At 38.0% G+C, this 22072-nt stretch overlaps 1 protein-coding gene across 1 annotated transcript in view; it reads left to right on the forward strand.

Annotated features, from left to right (window-relative positions):
- Positions 1–22072, forward strand: part of lrrc7 (leucine rich repeat containing 7) — a 256311-nt gene that overhangs the window by 136959 nt on the left and 97280 nt on the right. The window contains 2 exon segments of the mRNA XM_048602082.1: positions 2739–2854; positions 10014–10083. Of these exon segments, the coding sequence (XP_048458039.1) occupies positions 2739–2854; positions 10014–10083 (186 nt within the window).

Here is a 22072-nt window from a genome sequence, read left to right on the forward strand (position 1 = left end):
TTTCTGATGAAGGGTCCAGGCCCGAAACGTCAGCCTCTCTGCTCCTAGGATGCTGCTTGGCCTGTTGTGTTCATCCAGCCCTGAACCTTGTTGTCTCAGAGAATTGAGGGGTGCAGTTTACAGGAGGCATTACTTTCATCACAGGTTGTGTAGACAGACATATCAGAACAGCAACCCTTCCTGAGGCTTGTTGTCATGTCAGGTGGTTGCGGACATCTTGAGCTCCCTTGAGAAAGCTTATTCTGTGCTGGACCTGATGATCTCGTGTTACCAGTGACTGTCCAAGTGATCACTACCCTCAACTACTTTAGTTCTGCATTCTTCTGCTAGCGACATTTTCAGGATCTCCCAGTTGATGGATGAATATGACAGTAGTTTCTTAGGATTCGCAACATTGAATGTGACAACTGAACAAGTGCCACATTTGAATCTTTGGATGGCTCCCCACAGATGTAGTATGTCATTCAATACACACATCGCAGCCTGTGCACCCCCATATCAACCAAGAATTTTCAATAAATACGGGAGCTTCCACTCCATCAAATTTGTAGCGTGTAGGTATTTTTTAATTTGCCTATTCACATGTGTTATGGTACATTCCATGCCTCCTGGCTCAAAAGTAGGGCCACTATCATTTCATCACTAGTAAAAGATTTTCAGTTTTGTGCAGGTTTCACAGAAAACTACAATGATGCTTTCATCCTGTATTTCCTAACATTTTCAGAAGTGCACTTAGAAGTATTATTCCTAAGGAGCTTATTGTTCCAGTACTGTAACAAACTGGTACTTGTCCAGCAATGTGGAAATTTGACTATGTACTGTACAGAAAATGCAGGACCAGTCCAACACAACCAATTTCTGCCCCATCAGTCTACTCATAATCATCAGCTAAGTGATAGAAGGCATCATCAACAGTGCTATCAGATATTAAATGGCATTTGCTCTACAGTAGCTTGCTCAGTCTCACTTAGTTTCCGCTCTGCAAAACCCACTCTGCTCCTATTTTCATAGCAGCCATGATCCAAACATGGATAAAACAGCTGCACTAAGAGGGCAAGTGAGAGTGGCTGCCTTGACATTAAGGCAGCATTTAACTGTATGTGGCATCAAGTTTCTCTAGCAAAACAAATCAATGAAAATCAGGGAAAACTCTCTACTGGTTGGAGTCATACTTAGTACAAAGGAAGATGTTTATGCTTGTTGGATGTCAATCAGCTCAGCCATTGAATATCTCTGCAGCACTTCTTTAGTGTCCTAGGTCCAACTATCTTCATTTGCTTTATTCATCATAATGTCTAAAGTGGGGATGTTCACTGACCCTGCAATGTTTCAGCATTATTTGTGATGTCTCAGATATTGAAGCTGTTCATATCCAAATGCAATAAGATCTGGACAACATTCCGGCTTGGGCTGGTAAGTGGCAAATAATATTCATGCCATACAAGTGTTTTGCTAAGAGTATCTTTAACAAGAGAGACTGCAACCATCACTGAAGTCCCCACTTTCAACATTCTGGAGGTTACCATTAACCAGAAAGTGAACAGGACCAGACATATAAATACTGTGGCTGTAAGATCAGGTCAGAATTTAAGAATTCTGTGATGAGTAACTGGATGGTTCCTGAGTTATATTATTAGTGCAGGTACAAAATGATATTTAGAATAAAGATTTTGTGTCAACCTTGAGTTTGTAAATGCCAATAAGTAAATGGTGTAGCATTAATAATTGATTTTCATAAATTTAAATTTGGTACTGATTAATGAAAAGCAATATTATCTGGATAATTGTAATTGTGAACGACCATCATCAGATTGTGATTATGATTTTAAAAGAGTGCAGTGATCGTTTAGAAAAAAGAAATGATATCCCCATTGCTGTTTTTCTTTAAAATGTGTGTGAATATACAAATATACAAAATAGGAACTGACGTAGACCATTCAGCCCTCAGATCTGCTTCATCATTCAATAAGATTACAGCTGATCTGTTTCTGTTCCAAATTTCAAATTTGCATCTACCTCTGAGAACCTTCAATTCTGTAAGCTAACAAGAATCTACCTACCTTTGCCTTAAAAATATTCAATGTCCCTATCTCCACTGACTTCTGGGCAGAGAGTATCAAAGTTGCATAACTGTCTATAGAGAAAAAAAAAATTTGAAATGTGGTGTCACTAATGCTTTGTGTAACTAAATCACAGATTTTACTTTTCATTCAATTCCTCCTGCAATAACAGATAGCATCATTAGTCTTTTATACCTGCACACGAACATTTTGTGACTCATCCGCTGGAAGACCCAAAGTCCTCTGCACTTTTGCATTTCACGACCATTCGCCAAGTAAACAATGCTGTCTTTTTTTCCGTTCTTCCTGGCAAAGTAAACAACTTCAGGTTTTTACACATTAAATGTCAACTGTCAGATTTTCACCCACTCAGTCAATCCATCTATGTTCACCTGCAACCTCCTATATCTTCTTCATAACATACTTTCCTACATATCTTGGTGCCCTAGAATGAAGTCCATCTGGGTCTGAATGCTTATCAGTCTGCAGCTCCATCAGTTTGCTCAACACCACTTTGCTTGTGGTTGTAATTTCACTGAGTTCCTCTCTCCCACTTCCTAATTTACAGCTAATGCTGAACTATTTTTGTATCCTCTGTAGTATGTATGGAAAAAGAACTCAGAAAGCAATTGAACTAAGTATAATAATGTAATCTCTTACTGATATCTTTTAATACAGATTGGAAGTTGTAAAAATGTAACTGTCATGTCTTTACGATCAAACAAACTGGAACGGTTGCCTGAAGAGATTGGACAGATGCAGAAACTGAAAGTGTTAAATTTAAGTGATAACAGGTAATGCAAAATCTTGATGTTATAGAAAATCAATTAAAATATATGCAAAATCATCAGAAGTGTATATAATTTCACAGCAATTTCCACTGCCCATATCATATGGACATCAAAGGAGAGTTCATACTCCTGTCACTCATAAATCTCGTATCACTATCTTAATATAATCCCTTTCTTGACAGAAGCTTTCAAACTACTTGTATGGAGCCAGTTTGTGAATTTAGAATACTAGCTGTTGAAAATATATTTGAAAATAAAGCTTATAGAGGACATCGTGGCTCAGTATGTGTCCCTGTCCATAGAGTACACATTCTTGTTGTCAGTTCCTTTAACTATGTATTTCTTAATACAGTTGGCTGTTTCAAGAATTACAAAAACTAAGTTAGTCAAGTTACCAAGTTAACATCAGTCACCTTCTAGCTAATAGTGTTGAACCAACATTCCAAAGCATTGACAGAGACTGCCCTCCCAGTTGCAGGTAATGAATACATGATATGGAAAAATGTGTGAGTGATAGAGAAAGGTTAACTAATTGAATAGTGTCTTACATTGAAGGTAGAGTTACTATAGTCTTACCAGGCGATAGGGCTGCTCTCCCATTAGAGGGAGATGACGGGTAGTGGTTTTTAACCTGAGGGTCATTATGCCTCTGGAGAAGGGTCCTTCATGGTAATCTTGGCTGGTGTGAGAATTAAACCTATGCTGTTGGTGTCACTCTACATCACAAACCAGCCATCCAGCCAACTGAGCTAACTGACCCTGTGTCATACATTACAGTGCTAATATACAGAATCTAAGATGCAGGTTAAATCCAGCCTTACAAAAAAGATGAATGATATGGCCAGAGCAGTTAGAGCTAATTCTAGTGTTTGGTGTATCGACACTCAAGATGTTGAATAGCCTTACCATGTCAGGAAGATACGAAGAATCAGCCACTAACAACCACCTATTTGTCATTGTGTTAAAGTATTTAAACAGCTTGACATCAAAATTACAAGGGTTATCTCCCAGAGTTAAAACATTAGCACAAGAAACCCTAAATAGTTTGCAATATGAAAGTCATTTATGAAATAAGATTTCAGTAATTTCTTCTGAAGTATCTGTCAAGACATTTAATTTTTGTTTGTTGCCCTTAATAATATTGATTTTTTTTTTAAATGCATGTGATTGTACAGAATGAGGTATTAATATAGAATAGGATGCATCATGTCATCATACCACAGCTGCCTCATTTAATTACACTGACCCATTTTAAGTCAGAGGCATGCACAGTCTACCAAAGATTTCCTGGCAGGAAATTGGGCAGGAGTTATGTGAGTAGGAATCCGTGCCCAACATAATACTGCCCTCAACTCAGATGTTGTTAATTTGGAAATTCCTCAATCTTGGATATCTCTATTATTGTTTTTGCTCTATTTTATGTATTAGAAGTGCTGGTTAAACACAGCCTAAAAGCAGTTCTGTCCTATAAATGGTACGATGGTGTTTCAATGCAATATGAAAGTGAAATTCTATCAACAACCCATTGTCCTAATGCATGATTTACCAAAGGATGAGTTCTTCATATTAAACCTTACCAGTATTTGGTGAATTTTAACAAATAAGAATTGATAGTGAGTGTGAAGCACAAGGTAACTCCACAGGTGTATGGCACAGTGACAGATGTGTATTGTATGGTTTGCATCTGCTTATACTATGAACTTATAAATTTGCCTAAACACTGAAGCTTGTCTTCGAATTGTTTTGGTTTTAATTGTTAAAAGAAAATGCATAGGTGACATCTTCAATTCACATCTTTTGTAATTTCTTCTGAAGCTTGTGATAGGGTTAACTTATAAGTAAATGTAAGCTGTAATGTTACTCAAAAACAACCACAAATTAAACTCCAAACTCTCATGCCAGTCAAAACATAAAAATGGAAGATATCCTCTGAGTTACCCTTAGTGTTAATTAGTAGGTTGAGAATATGTTCCTGCATTTTTAAGATTTGAGGACATTAATACACTAAGGTTAATTAATGACTGCCACATTCAATGCGGGAGATTTATGCAAATGACAAATTTGGTGGCATAGAAAAGAAATGGGTGAATGCAGTATTTCCAGAGGCCTCAGAAACCCTTGTGTGTTATTTCTTTTTCATTGTTAAAACTTAATCCATGTTCAATACACACAGAATTATAGACTCATAGAATGCTTACAGCACAGATGGAAGCCGTTCAGACTATAATGTCCATGCCAACATTCGACAAGAGCCAATCAGTCAAACCCATAGCCCCGAAATATTTCTTTCATCAGACTTTCCCTTTGAAAACCACAGTTGAATCTATCTCCTCCACAATTTCATCTAGTCAATTCAAATGCTAATCACTCACTCAATAAAACAGCTTTTCCTCATGTAATTTAGGTGTTTGGTCATTCAGCTTAAATTGAAGCTCTCTGGTTGTAAATCCTACTGCCAATACAAGCAGTTTCTCCCTATCTGCTCTTTCCAGACCCGTCATGATTTTGCAGACCTTTGTCAAATCTCCCTTCAATCTGCCACAAGTCCACCCATTCCACCACCCTGTCTATGTCATCAACCAATATTACCCTCACAGTTCACATAACTTCCAAATTTACACATTTACACATTTTGTATTTGCTCTTGAGTAGAACAAATTTAAAAAGTGATAAATTCCTTGGGGATAGAGTGTGTATATCATCCGCGTTACATCAAATTCTTGTGACCTTTGCAACCTTTTTAGGTTTACTGTTAGTCAGAACTATGTTGTATTCATTATGCCCCTTAGTTTGCTTTGACTTACCCAAGCTGGAGATGATTTTTTAAAAATTAAACCCCACGAACTGATATCAGCCATCACAGTCCCAGGTTCACACTTCATGGATGCTTACCTTTGGAACTTATGTACTGAGTATTGATTAACTCTTCAACCACAGGAATAGAAATGGGGTTGGGCATTCATATACAGCACAGGAGCAGATGAATATACCATTCAACGATTCATTAAAACATGATTACTTGGTGAGGTGTTTCCATTGTCCCAATATTCTAGTTTTGATATTACTGTGGGTAGGTAGATTCAAAAGCTGGAAGCCTGTTCACTCCCAGTTAAAAATTAAAAGTCCAGTAAATAATTCAACACTTGAATGAAATTGCAGGTGACATGTACAGTTCTATAATCAGTATACTAGTGCAATGGGGAAGACCAAATCACTATAGATGCTTTCTGGTGAGCAAAAGTCTGCCGCAACTTGGCCGAGCTAGAGTTCGAAGTCTACTGCTAAGGTTGCAGCATTCTGTAGTACACCTCTCTGCTTGTAACTTACATTACTTATGCTGTCCTTTGGCACAAACTTTGTTGAGTTTGAAAGGTTCTAAGCTTACAGGAGTCTGTGTCAAATGAGGCTGTGAAGAAGTTTGACAGCAGCACAGAAGTGCATATTGAACCAAATAGGGATCATATAGAAGGTTTCTCCTCCTTTGAGGAGAAGGAGGCAGAAGAGGAGTCCAGCTGTCCTGAGACAGCAACATCACATCTGCAATCAAACAAGACTTGGAAATTCTGAAAGGGCTAAAGATCAATGAAGGCTATGGAGGTGCCACCAACCCTGCTGACAGATTACACTGATTGTGCCTCTTTCTCTCCCAAGTATTTGGAGCACTTTGTAGAAGGCCTTTCAAGGATAGCAGTCACACAATTAAGTAAGGTAAATGGTGAGGAGACAGCTTCAAACTACATCAAAGGACAACCAATGCCTGTTGATAGCCAGGTGACTCTGGCCCATAACCCCTACATTTCAGTATACTGCTCTTTGTCTGCAGGGGAGCTTTGTTGAATGTCCCAATTTTTTGCCATGACAGCAGATGAGGACAGCCAACCCAAGACATTTTTGGGGGAAATGCAGATTTTCCAAAAAATACAAAGCGACTGTGTTGCAATCAAAGCACTCATAAGTTAGCCAAGTATTTTTGTCAATCATCATGGATTTCCCTTGCTGATTGTACAGATCATCTGTGATTACCAGCTTGGTAATAAAAGGTACCCAACAAAGTGGCTTCCCTGGCCTCCTGAGGCACTAGTGTAACTGACAGAGGGGCGTAGGAGCTGCAGTCACCATCAGCAGTGCCTTAAGAGGAGCCAACAGATGCAGACAACTGCCATTCGTCCACCAATACAAGGTTCGATCAGATCTCCCTGCTGACTGTAGATGAACTGGAACCTTGCTAAGATTTCAGGTCGCCTGTCCAACTCACATTGGCAATGTCTTGCTGAGGTCATTGACTGTGTCTGAGCTTGGTAGTCTGAATACAAGACCAAAAGCCTTTAATACTCCATGAGTGTTGCCACTCTGTCGATTGGGCAGCCACATGTTCTAAGGAGAGATGTGGGCTCCTCCACCTTCCTTGACAGGGCTCGCAGACTCACTGGCTTCTCCATCAGATTTCAATGCACCTTCAGTTGAACCTCTAGCATTTGTTGTCTGATGGATGACTCCAGAATCTCATCTGAGGTTCAGCATCATCATACTCAGCCACCCTTCTCTGAGTGTCAGATAATGAACATCTTTTCCCCTCCTACACCATATTATGGTCGCCTTCTGGATTCCTTCTCCGTCAATTGACCCTTGTCTCCAACAGCCTTATGAGTGTTGAGACTGCTGTTAGTACTACGGTGGTTCCTGTTGCATAAGAAATAGGGACTGGAGTAAACCATATCACGTCTGCACTTCTGTTCAATACGATTCAGACAAATCTTCAATTTCAACTCTATTTTCCTGCTTGCTCTTCATTTCTCTTGACTTCCTGAGACTCCAAAAGCTCTCATTCCTAGCTTTAAACATATTCAGCAATGAAGCGTCCACAACCTTATGCAGTAAAAATGCAAAACTCATTGAATGCCTATGTTTCTCTTTGGGCCAGTCCTAAATGATTAGCTGTGTTCCCATGTTCCAGATTCCCTACCAAAAGGAAGTGCATCTCAGTTCCTACTCTACAGTGCATGTGATTTGGAGGTTTCTGGTGTGATGACCCAACTTGTGTTTCCCTTGTATAGATATAGATGTAGATAGCTCTATACTTAAATACACCAAGCAGCCCCATCCAATACATAGCCTCCCATGTGGCTTCATTACTCTCCCATGTGGAATGTAGAAGGTCATTCACCCTGATCTGATACTGCAGGCAAGAACAGGGCGGCACGGTGGGTCAGTGGTTAGCACTGCTGCCTCACAGCGCCAGAGACCCGGGTTTGACTCCACTCTCAGGCAACTGTCTGTGTGGAGTTTGCACGTTCTCCCCGTGTCTGCATGGGTTTCCTCCGGGTGCTCCGGTTTCCTCCCATAGTCCAAAGATGTGCAGGCTAGGTGGATTGGCCATGCTAAATTGCCCGTAGTGTTCAGGGATGTGTAGATTAGGTGGGTTATAGGGGGATGGGTCTGGGTGGGATGCTCTGAGGCTCAGTGTGGACTTGTTGGGCTGAAGGGCCTGTTTCCACACTGTAGAGATTCTATGATGAATACAGTCCTGCCATCTCCATCCAAGCTTTCTTCATCTTAAGTGTCAGGTCCATCTCATGGAGAAGAACACCCACCACTCACTGACAGCCTAGAGATAAAACTGTGAAGCTCTAGGTATAATCTCTTTTTACAGCAATGCCAGAGGAGTCTGGGACTTTTTGTACTGGAGTGTAGGAGGTTGAGGGGTGACCTTCATAGAGATTTATAAAATCATGAGGGGCATAGAGAAGACGAATAGCAAAGATCTTTTCCCTAGGATGGTGGTGTTGAAAATTAGGGGGCGTCTTTTTAAGGTGAGAGGAGAAAGATTTTAAAAAGACCCGAGGGGCAACTTTTTTTTTACACAGCAAGTGGTTCGTATATGGAATAAACTGCCAGAGTGGATGCAGATACAGTTAGAACATTTAGAAGACATCTGGATAAGTACATGAATAGGAAACTTTTGGAGGGATATGGGTCAAACCCAGGCAAGTAGGATTAGTTTGCTTTGGGAACATGTCGGCATTGACTGGTTGGACTGAAGGGTCTGTTTCCATGCTGTATAACTTTATGACTCTGTAACAAATTCCAATTTCATTTTGTTATTTCCTTGGGGACGTATGGAATGTATGATCTTCTTTTCCATAGCGCTATATAATAGTTACCCACCTTCTCCTCCTCTTTATCTGTGAGATCATGCAGAAAGGCTGAATACTCATCCATTTCCGTTATTATAAAATCATGACACAGACAACAAAACCTGGATTTCTCTGTGAGGCAGATGGCCTATCAGTTGTATCACTAGAGGGGAGCCTCTTAAGCGGATGAGGTGAGAAGTGCATAAAACACCTTAATGATTAAGTTGGTCACCATCACAGCTTAAATTCTTAATCAGAGCAGGTTAACCAACGGTGATAATACCAGAGTGTTAAATTCTCAAATAGGAGATTTGCACTCAAATTTTGGTTTCTCCCCACGTTCAGACACATATCTTTAATTGAAAAACTTAATCGTGCAAGACCAAGGGTGAAAAAGTATATTAGCACTGAGAATGAGTAAAGAGAAGTAAAACCTGAAAAATAAACAGATGTTGAACTGATTGATTTAAGTTATTTGTGCAAAAGAGAAAAAAATTAAACAAGCAATTCACCACAACAATCACACTTGCCTTTTTAAAATTTGAACAGAGTACTGGAGATGTTTGTGGTTTAAGCCACATTTTAACAATGAATATCGGAGGAAATAGGATGTAATTAGATAGAAGGTGCCTAAATGTACTGGTGTGATATATGCTTGTCTAATTAATTACCTTAACTTGATTTAACTGCTTTTTTCCCTTTAGAATATCAGCTGAAAACTGAATTTCTTTGAAAAAGTATCTTTTTAAACAGTGAAACTATTAGTTCTGTCGTACTTTGTAAAATAATTCAATAACATAAATGTTTGTATTTATGACTTAAAGTTTAAAATCTGCACAAGCAGGATTCAGCATCTGCAGTAGTTTGCTCCTCCACTGGAATGTTAGTTGTTTGGCAGACTGACTTTTAAGTGGTTTGATTACAATGATTTTTAAACTATCAGAAGCTTGAAGCTAAGAAAAGCAAAAGGTAAAACAATGTGAACTGACTCTAACAAATTCTCATCTATAAAATGTTTGCTTTTTTAGGTTGAAGAATTTGCCATTCAGTTTTACTAAGCTTAAAGAGCTGGCAGCACTATGGCTATCTGATAATCAGGTAATGAACCAAGAACAACATGGAATGAAAACAAAATCAGTTTCCTAAAGTAAATCAACTATATTTTAGGATCAGGCTGTAGGAAAATCCCTACTCAGTCTCCACTGCTTAATTAAACAGAAGTGGTAAAACTAAATCTTATTATTATCCAGATTTGGTAAAAGTAGCAACCCATCTTTAGATGCTTATTTTTAATTGAGAAATCTGTTGGTGCAAGGCACGATGAAAGGTGAAAAAAATGTGTTAGCATTGGGAGCACATGAAAAGAAATAATATCTGTCAGTCATTAGACAAACAACATAGCACAGGTTATGTGGAACAAAAATAAACAGCAGGGCAGGAGTTTGAATGAAGGGAGAATGAAAAAGGAAACACGATAGGCATGAGAAGATGGTAAGATCAGGGGAACAGAAAGAACAAGAGATACAAACAACAAGAAGAGGAAAAGCAAGAGAATGCAAGGAAGATAGTAGCAGAATCAAATGCAAGAGGAAGGAAAACACCAGAGTGTATTACAAAGGAGAGGGTTAGAATGTATTTCAGGATAGAAATAATTGAGGAAGGGAGAGGAAAAATGAAAACTGGTATTGACAACAGTGAAAGTAGATGAAGATGAATGGAAACTGAATATGAGAGGAGAAATTGATGGCAAAAGAGGGATTGTAAAAGGGTGACATATTTGAGGGAAAGGTGAAATGGATGGTAGAATTTAGGAGCAGAACTGAAGGAGAAACTAGAATTCTTGGTGGGAGTGGGGACCGTGTTGGGCATAGAATGGCAGTACCACTATTATTGGAGAAGGTGTGCAGTGATAGAGTTCTATGACAAGCTGAGGGGCGTTGGGAGGCAGGGAGTACTCTGAACTCTAGGGGATCAAAAAGTGGCAGCTTGCATGAGGAAGTGGAGGAAAGTGGCAACTTAATAAAGGGGAGAAGAATGTCAGCTTGAAATGACAAGACAACATATACTGAGTGATGTGAAAGAAAATTCTGAAAGGTGCAATTTCACTGTGACCTGGGTATAGATGAGCTAGACTGCCATTCTGAAATGCAGCAAAAGGTGAATGAGTGAGTAAATATTTATATAACTTCAGAATGAGTGATTCAATTGAGAATTTTTCAAATTAAAAAGCAATTAACTGTAAAGTATCAAAGTGCCCAAAATTAAACATAATTTACTATTTGTAGTGTGAAAACCCTTATCTTGGTGGTTGATGCAGGGGCAGAGAGCACCTGCAAATGCATTCAGTTTTGTCTTTAAAATCTTATTTTTCCTAAGGGATGATCGTTAACTTCCAGCAGTGCCAGTAAGCACATTGTAGCAGTTTAGGTCAGACTTGTTATTAAACTCTGCATAACTTACTTTTAGATACTAATGGATTGCAGGCAAAGTCTATAAAGGTAGCTGAACCATTACAACCTGATTTTGATCACCTGCAGAAATTAAATCAGACTTTTTTTTAATAAAACACCTGAAAATGATAAAGATGTTATTGGCTTATGGAGCCTATGCTACTCTAGCAGGGTGCAATTTCAAAACTCCCATCATTCCTATCACCCCACACTGGCACTTAACTTGCTGATTGTGAAGCTATTGCTGTAAAGGCCTAGGCAAGTCAGTGTCATGAATAAGAAACTTAATACTTGATTTAGGCAACAGAAGACCACTTGAAAAGTTTGATCCAATTCTCAAGTCTAACCTCTTTCATGTATCCTTGGGGTAAAGGACATTGGTTTCTGAAATTAGGACTCATTGCAAGTCTTAAAACATTCACAACTGCTACCAATTTCTACCCCATAATACTCTGCCTGGTTTCCCAGCAGTACAGTGCACAATCTATTTGTTTTCACAATTTATGTGAGCAAAATACAACCAATCATTTACCCATTTCTAGGTGATATTATCTTTCAGTTTTATCGTAATGCATTTGGAGGTTTTGACAGTATTGAATTCCTGCCGGTTCTCTGTCCCCTCATATGTAGCTTTTCAACTGTCTCCACACTCCTAGCTTTACTGTTTCACAAGCTAAATTTCATCTTTTCCTCCCACACCCTATCTTGTCTCTGCAAAGTACTTGTTTAAAACCTGTTAAAAAACGATTGGCCTGAAACGTTAACTTTGCTCAGATGCTGCCTGACCTGCTGAACATCTCTAGCATTCTGTTTGTTTTTTCTTGTAGATTTCCAGCATCTGTTTCACATTATTTCTTAAATGACAGAAAGCAGCAGTTTAGTGGTGAAGTAGTACTAAAATAAAGAACTTCAGATGCTGGAAATCTGAAACAAAATAGGGATAACTAAGAGATAGTCCTTTGTGTCATTTACATTTACATTTACACTTGAACCCAGGATGGTGTACTTGAAAGCATTCAGTCCCCAAGTTCACTATAGTAGATTTGAAACTGGCTTTTTAGTCCCAGTTCTTGTGTATTCTTCAAAGGGACAAACATAAAATCTGTCTTCAGTTCAGGGTATAATTCGTAAGGATTGGGATGGCTTGCTATTGAGCAGATGTTCGATAGCCCCTCATTATCCTTGTAGTCACAAGATCACAGTTCATTCTCTTTGAAGTTTCTTTTTCCACTTTAGGTGTTGCATTCCATCTGTCCCTCTCTCTGCAGCCTGCTGCTTAATTTAGATCCATTGCTATTTTTGGTTGTATCAATGCTCTTTTGGAATAGAATAGAATAGCCTTTATTGTCACATGCACTCAAGTGCTGAAGTACAGGAGTACAGTGAAAAGTTTACAATGTTGCCTCGCATGGCGCTATCTTAGGTACAAATCTTAGATACAAAAAAAAGGAATAAAAAAAGTTGCATTGCCTTACAGTGATTCATTGTATAAGTTAGGAATAAGATACAGTTAAAAGGATAAACATTACATTGCAGTAGCTCAGCACGGGGGCTTCCAAACGTCATCTGACCAGCCTTGAAAGCCACTGACTGCCCACGCCAGACCCCAGGCCAACAACCCTCCCTGTTCCATTCCATGCCTCCAGCCTGCTCCGCTCCAACTCTCAGCTGCTCCAAGGTAAATTTTCATATCAGAAAAAAAACACTTTAAACATCTTACAGGAAGAAAAGGAGGGAAAAAAAAGCAGATGGAATGATGAGCCCCAGGCTGAGGAGCCCAAACGCTGCCATCTTACAAAAAGCACATTTTGGAATTACAAGTTAAAAATGTCCACAGTACTGTGGATTTCTGATGGGTGATCATAACAATGTGAACTTGCGCACTTTGGCAGCAAGAATGAAAAAAACAGTGTATGATTGAATGGAGAGAATTACAGAATCTGTAGCACAAGTGTGATCTAGTGTCCTGGTACATCAATCACATACAATTAGTGTACAGGTACAGTGAGTATTTAGGAAGGCAAATGGAATGTTGTCATTTATTGCAAGGGGAATAAAATATGAAATTAGGTAAGTTTTGCTGCAGTTGTACAGGACAGAATTAGTGACACCACATCTGGAGTACTGTGTACAGTTTTCACCTTTTGTAATTGGAAAAAAGTGATCATTGCTTTCAAAGCTGTTTCAGAGAAGGTTGACTCAACGCACTCTCAGGTTGAAGGGCTTATCTTGTGAAGAAAGTTTGAACAGGTGAGACCAAAAAGAGATCAGCCATGATCTTATTGAATGGTAGAGCAGGCTTAAAGGGACAAATGGCCTACTCCTACTCCCACTCCCAAGTCCTTTGTTCCTAAAATAGAAGATCTGTTGTAAGGGGAACAGCAGGGAAGATTGAATGGTGAGGGAGATGATGATACAAAGCAAAAGGAGATGAGACAGTTTATTTTAAAAAGTAGAAACGGTCCAGAAGAGTTGCAAAGGTAAATAGGCAGAATCAGAAGGCTGTAAAGTGCCTAATTAAAAGATGAAATGATGTAACTCCGGCATTCAGTAAGCTTCATGATGAAAGAAGCTGAGGTCAAAATCAGAAAGGAGCAGAGAATTGAAAAGACAGAATCTCAGAATAGTTACAGTTCAGAAGAAGTTAATTTAGCCCGTTGTTTCTGCACTGGCTCTACAAATAAGCATTAAATTTTCCCGTCATTTTCTCATAACCCTGCGTATAATTTCTATTTAAATAATCACCCAATGCCCTACTGAATGTCTCAAATGAAACTGCCTCCACCAAATTTTGAGGCAGTGCATTTCAGACCTGGCAATCATTTTAAATTTGTGCCTTCTTATTCATGATCCTTTTGAGTGGGGACAGCTTCCCCCTGTCTGCTTTGTCGAGACTTCTCATAATTCTGACAACTTCAATCAAATCTCCTTTTGACCTCTTCTCTCCAAGGAAAACAGTCCCAAATTCTTCAAATTATCCTCATAACTGAAGCTTCTCATCCCTGGAATTGTTTCCATAAGCCTTTTCTACACACTTTCCAAAACATTCTCATCCTTTCCAAAGTGTAACACCCAGAACTGTAAACAGTATTCCAGCTGAGGTCTACTTAATGTCTTGTATAAATTCAGTGTAATCTCCCTTTCCTTGTAGTTCATACTGCTATTCATAAATAAAGTGTAGGATACAGGTATACTTTATTATACACTCTGCACTTATCCTGCCATTTTTAATGACTTATACACATATATATACTTAGGTCCCTCTGCTCTTGCACACCCTTTAAAGTTATGCTCTTTATACTGTCTCTCTGTGTTCTCTCTACTCCAACGTATCACCTCACACTTATCCATATTGAACCTTATCTGCCAACTATTTCAACCAATTTGCTAATAATCTTGAAGTTCCGGACTGTCTTTCTCTAAGTTTGCAGTTTCTTCAAGTTTTTCATCCACAAACTTTGAATTTTTCCTCTGCGTTCCAAGATCTAGATCGTTGATATAAATCAAGAAAAACGAGCACCCAATCCTGATCCCAGAGGACCTTCAACACAAACCTATATCCAGCTTGAAAAATATCCATTAACTAATATTCTCTGATTTCTAATACTCAGCCAGGCAACAGGAGATTGGAGTTTATGAACTGAATAGACATGCTCTGCAAAGCATTCAACCATCTGTGTTTGGTCTCCTCCAGCGTAGAGGAAAATGTATGATGAGAACAATTAAACTAAATTGAAAGAAGCTGAAGTAACTTGTTTTGTTTTTAATTTGAAAGAGTGTTTGGTTTATCGGATGATTGAAAGAGAGGAGATAGAAGAATGGGTTCCAATTGGAATTTATTTCCAGATATTGTAGGTGTAGGGGTGATTGAGGAGTGGGCCAATACGTTGGGGTTGGGTGGGGGGCAGAGTTCATTCAGAATTCAGGGAGTACAATTTAAAATGTATAGGAGAGATTACATGAAAAATATAGTGATTAGGTTGTGTCATATTTGGAAGAAGACAGAACACTTTGTTTTGCAATTTTTTTTCCTTTATGACTCTCAGAAGTGGTGCATCTGTCGTGGAAACTGAGCATGTTTTTCTCTAATTATGAAAAATAAACTATGACGTCCAATTTGGTATATAGTTTATAACCTTTCTAAAAGGAGCTGAAGAATCACAATTTTATGGTTAGTTACAAAATAAAAATTGAATTTATCCTGATTCACTCAGTGTTATATACCCATAACCATAATTCTAAACCTATATTTTCTTCTGAAGAATCATTTGCCAATGCTGTTCAATCGTGTTTAAGAAGTAGCCATGTCCTTGCTGTAAAAGACAACTTAAACAGAGAATATTTAGTTAATCCTCTGCTCCCCAAGATGATTGTCCAACCTGAATGTGTTCTTTCTCCTCGGGTCTACACATCACTCACGATCATTCATTATTTTAATATTAATTATTTTTAATGCCTTTGCTTTGCTATTAAGAGAATAGTTTCTGTGTAATTGGGCTTACCACCAGCTTCCAAAGGGATTTAATTAATTTTAAACCTGACGACAGATGGTTCAATTTTAATTTAAGAATGACAAATAAATTAAACTACTTCATCAGTTTAAACTTCAGATTTTATTACTTTATTAATGTCCTGCAGCATAATAGATAACAAAAGACATTGTAGTATCTGCTCATTAAATGAAATGGATTTCAAAGCAAGGTTTACTGCATATTCATTTCAAGTCTTTAGGCTATCCCAAACTGGTTTAGAATCAATTAATAATTCTTGAAGTGTTGTCAATGCTTTATAGGCAGTTGCAACTTGTCCCACAAACAACAATACTTTTATTGGCGGCAGAATGGATAGCGTGGTCTCAGACACTAAGACAGTGCCTCTACTTTTCTTCATATAATATTCATGAGATCTTTACATCCATCTGGACAGTCAAGAGAGGGTTCAGCTGAGAGATGGCACGCATGACAATGCAGTGTTTGATTGCTCCTGCATCGGTTGCTTAGATTATATGATCAACTGCATGGAGTATGATCTGACAACCTACTGATTTAGAGGTGATAGAGCTACACCAACTGAACCAGTTAGGCATTTAGTATAAAAGTTGGACCAGACCTTCCCCTCTGTGGTGGGAACATTGTTGTACCATTACCCAAGGGTAATCCTACCATCGCCATGTCTTCTCACTATATTTTCTTCTCTGTGAGATTTGCCAGTGTTATTAAATGGCTCATTGGTTCTTTAACTGGGAGAGTGCTAGAGATGGGAAACCTCACAATCTTCAAAAAATATATTGATGAGCCCTTGAAGTTTCATAACATTCAAGGCTATGGGTCAAGTGCTGGAAAGTGGGATTTTTGTGGATAGGTCATTGCAGACTCGATGCCTTGAAGGGCCTATTCTGTACAACTCTACGTATATTGTTAAATTGGAAGAATTGGTAGGGAGGATGCAAGAGCTACCGAAGGATAATTGGCATAACAAAAGGGGGTGGAGGGGATATTAGAAGGCATAGGGATTATGAGAGGTAATTGTTAAGATCTTTTAAGCTTAACCTATCAAATGATAGCCAATTCCTCAGCAGGGTACTCCCAAAAGTCACAATCTGAATTAACTGGTAAAGTTCTTATGTGCTCCGGTCACAATGAAAATAGCCTGGATGACATTCAAATTTACCCCATTGTCATATAATGGCAAGCCCAACATCTTTATTGTGAGCAAAATTTTAAATTTGAGTTTGCAGTTTCATTTTACTCAAGCCTGGCACAATTCTAGGCGGTTGCAGGAGAGGAAGATTCAACTCAATATTTTTGGTATTGACAGTGTAAAATTATAATTATCACTTATTTCTCAAAGATAATTGCTAAAATTTCAGTATGAAGTTAGCAAGCTGAGAATTTGATAAAGATATGGATATTCTTGTTTTAAAATCCCTTGCCTTTTATAAATACATTACGTTTCCTGTTAATGTTGCTGATACATGAAGTCAGTTGCTCAATGCTATCAGGGCCATATTAAGGGCTAATTTTTGGCTAATTTCATTTCGTGGTTTAGGAAAAGTTAACTAAAATAGCTCAGTGATGTCAATACCATCTAATGACCATCCTTATTAAGCAAATGGTGAACAGGGGCTACTACAAATTGATGATCAGATTTTTCAATCATGTTGTTCTCACAGAAAAATTACAGAACTTAGCACCAGTGAGCAATAATTGCCACAGAATTGGCTAGGTGGTTACCATGAGCCATTTTGAATAGAGGTTTTTCTTGGCACTCCACATTCCTGTATTATTTGCATACTCCAATAATAAAAATAAAATTCCAAAATTATCATATGGACGGAGCATCATTTCTTTTCCAAGATTGTGAGGAAAGAAAACAAAAAGTTAGCATTCTTAATGCAAATCGAACACATCCATAATATCAAGCAAATGCTTCACTTGAGTAGAAAAACAAAGATGTAGGAGTATGCATTTCCAATGCTTAGACACTAAAGCCTTTTACACTACCAAGTAATTTTTAAACTCTATGTTACAATTTTTTGATAAATGTTGCTTTTTAATGTGGAGCACAGAAACCTAAAGTGGAGAGTATGAAATTCAACTTCAGCTTCGGGCCCAAAAACATAAGGGAAAATTGAGTGGAATTAATTGCAGATGGAATATTCACTACCACCTCTTCGACAGTCACCAATATCAAATCATTACGTTTTCTGTTCACAGAACTTGTATCAGGAAAATAATGAAGTAAATAAATACAGAGATTCCACAGACTGGAAAAGATAGCATTAATAGTAAAGGGATACTAAGAAAATTATGGGAGCTACAAACACAAAGAATATAAGAAAAAGTGCTTGCAAGGAATAAGAAGGAAAGCAAAATTTATTGCAAATATTTTAAGGAAGGAGGATAGCAAGCTCTTAATGTCAGACAACAGAAGATACCAATATTGATAATCAGAAGGTAAGAAACTCATTTAGTAATTATTTTGTGTCGGTCACCAAAGATCCTTAGGCTGCACCTTCCAAACCCACGACCACTTTCATCTAGAAGAACAAGGGCAGCAGATAGATAGGAACACTATTACTTGCAAGTTCCTCTCCAAGCCACTCACCATCCTAACTTGGAAATATATCACCACTGCTTTATTGTCACTGGGTCAAAATCCTGTAATTCCCTTTCTAAGGGCATTGTGGGTACACCTACAGTACATGGACTGCAGCAGTTCAAGAAGGCAGCTCACCACCACCTTCCCAAGGGCAACTAAGGATGGGCAATAAATGCTGGCCTAGCCAGGACATCTACTTTCCTCGAGTGAATTCTTAAAAACAAAGTAAATGATGATGACAAAATAAGAAAGATACAAAGTATTTTGTTTTTTAAATCAAGGAAACTAGCCCGATTCAATACGAGTAAAACAAAAAGATGATGTAGAAATGAATGTGATTTAAGACCGAAAAATCTCCAGGACCTGATGGTTTCCACCCCAGGATAACAAAATAAGTAGGTGAGACTTTGATGCTTTCAAATTTCTAAATACAAAAATTGTTCTTCGGGTTAAAAAAAATTCTAATATCAATCCACTTTTTAAAAATTCATTTCTGGGATGTGGGCATCGCAAGTATTACTGTATTATTGTTAGGAGTCAACCCCATTACTGTGTGGCTGGAGTCCCTCCTAGGACAGTGCAGGTGAGGATCGCATATTTCTTTGCCTAAAGGGTGTAGTGAACCAAGATGGTTTGTATAATCATTGACTCAATTAGACTAGTTTTTAATTCCAGATTTTTATTTAATTCAAATTTCACCATTTGCCATGCCAAATTATTTAGGAGGTACGAGAAGTAGAGGTAAAGGGTACATATTCAAATTTGTAGAATATAACTTCTGGTACATCGCTAGTGATCTGTATTGCGGCCTTAGGTTTTCGTTATTTTTATAAGGGGAATAAATAATGGAGAGCCATATATCCAAGTTTGCTAATATGCCAAGCTAGGTGGCACAGTAAATATTGTAGGTGGAAGCAAAAAGTTGAAATTGATAGATTAAGTGAATTAGAAAAATAAACAGTGAGAAATGGAGTTCATTGTCGGGAACCTTGTTTAAAGGCCCTTAAAACTCACCCCTTAACCCACTCTTCACTCATCATGAAAGTCCATGCTTCTCACATTGCCCATGCCACATTGTCATCTCAATGCTCCCAAATATCCTCCATGCCCTCCTAAATCACCCCTACCACCACATACCACCTCAATGCACCTTCCCCCCCCCCATATATTATTGATGGCATACTCACCCAGTATGCATTATCTACAGATCTCAGTTTCCATTTTGTATCAATGAAAAATATTTTACATTCATTGAGAAATAAAATCTGTCACAATTTAATAAAAGCCACTATGTTGTTTATTTGATGGAAAAATGCATTCTGCCATGTGAAAAACAAAGTGTTTCTAATATTTGTAATTATGTTATTTTGTGACAACAAATTAGGAACCACATCAAAGAGGCAATCTATTATTACAGTTTCATAAAAATGTGACGTATTCTCAAATGAACGGAACACCTTGAGACCCATTATCACTTGAAACTCAGTCAGGCATTGATAACAGCCATAGCCATCAAAGAATAGACTGCTATCTATGAAGAAAGAACAGCAGATACTTCTTCAAATTTCAAAGTAAACTGCCTCACAATCACTGTTAAGTAGCAGGTGGTTAGTTTTATTTTTCCATGTGTTGAAATTTTTGTTTTAAAGATTAGCCAGGACTGTTTATATTACAGTAGAAAATATGATGGCACAATCTGTGAGAATAATTTGTTACATTTTAATTGCACTGTAGTGCTTACTTCATTAGAAAAGCACTGCCACATGAACAAAAGTGTAAGGCCTGCCAATGTAAGGGTCAGTTTAGTTTCAAAGGTCAGACACTATGATGAATCAATTAATTAAAAACGTATCTAGATTACAATCTCACACTTAATAATGAAATTTGAAACTGTGAAAACATTTTTTGGTGTGTTCCAGACTCTTCAGCAGGTTTTACATTTCCTTCATAAATTGTCAAACCTGATGTGTTTTTACTGGGCTTCCAAAGCCCTGAAAGTAACAGATGAAAATAGTGTGTAGGATGAAATCTGTTTTTGACCCCCATTTAAAATAGGTCACCTGACTTTGGTGAGGATAGGTGTTCATTTTGCACATAAGTCAATCCCAACTCGTCAGGGGAAAATTGCTTGGAGTAGGGAATGTGAAGGAAAAATAGGATTCCTGAGACAAATAAAAATAAATGTAATCAATTACTGAAATCCACCTCCCTTTCCAGATGAAAATTTGGCCCTCAGCCAGCGAAAAATTGCAAAATTAAGTCTAATAATTTTTTGTTGTGCAGAGGTCTTAAGGGTTACAGACCTATGATGGATTAAGATGCAGATCAGTCATGCTTTTATGAATGGTAGAAAATGCTCAAGGGACTGAATGACTAATTCCTTTACCAACGTACCCAATAGATTATCAGTCACTCAAAATAAGTTAGCAAAGAATTGCTATTTTTGTCATTGGTATGGTGATGTTTTGAAATTTAAAATTATATCTGATTAGACTTAGAGTAAATAACCAAATTTAGATAGTTGTGCTGAAAAGAACAAGGTAATGTAAATTACTTAATAAGTGAAGACTTTCTGTTGTTATCACTTTTTGTAAATGTCCCTTTTGGATGACTGAAAATTTAAGTTAAACATAAATACAGAGGAAAACCTGAACTTTTGCAAAGACAAAAAGTGAAGATGGTGTCAGAGGCCTGAATTTGGAAGTCTAACTCTCAAAATCAGCCCCCACCAGTTTTACAATGGTGAATGGAATGTGAATTGAACATCTATGATTCACAGAGACAGCTGCACATGTTAAAGTGCAGTGGCCTTCAATCAGATCTAACTTTCATCAGTAGGTTGCCCAAAACTTGTTAGACCCAACAGGATAATGTCTAAATATTTTCAAATCATCTGTTCAGAGAGATGTCATTACATACCTCTGGAACAGGTAGAATGTGAATTTGGGCCTCCTGGTTCAGGGATGGGGACACTGCCACTGCACCACAAGAGCCCTTAGGAGAACTTCTAGACTTATTGGGATTCTTTAGAGAGGTAGGTTACCCATTTCACTATACTGCCAGAACAATTTTGGGTGAAGTCGTATGTCCTTTGGAGATGAAAGATGCCCTTTGTGATTGTGAAAATAGAAATGAATATGCATAAACTCATTGAAACTGTCAATGGCTGCTATAAATGGTTACTGTCAAGTCATTTAAATCTCCTGCACTTCAAATATTTGAAAAGAAAGCTGGTTGCAGTACTTAACTAAAAATTAGTGTTTGCTACTTTTCTCTGTTTGTTAACAAAGACCTGAGGGTTATCATTACAGGCAGGATTAGTGCTGCATGAATAATTTCACAATCTACCAATCGGTTGCTTGTCAGTTCACCATTTGATTGACAATTCCAAGTGCATATATCATTTTTGAAATAGGGTTATGAATACAACTCCTTGTTTTAGTAGGAGATTAAAAGAAGGTAAATGTAGTGGATAAGCTTTTATCAGAGATAACAAGGTGTAGAGCTGGATGAACACAGCAGGCCAAGCAGCATCA

The sequence above is a fragment of the Rhincodon typus genome, chromosome 10 (genome assembly GCF_021869965.1).
Source record: "Rhincodon typus isolate 14 chromosome 10, sRhiTyp1.1, whole genome shotgun sequence".
Classification (NCBI taxonomy): domain Eukaryota; kingdom Metazoa; phylum Chordata; class Chondrichthyes; order Orectolobiformes; family Rhincodontidae; genus Rhincodon; species Rhincodon typus.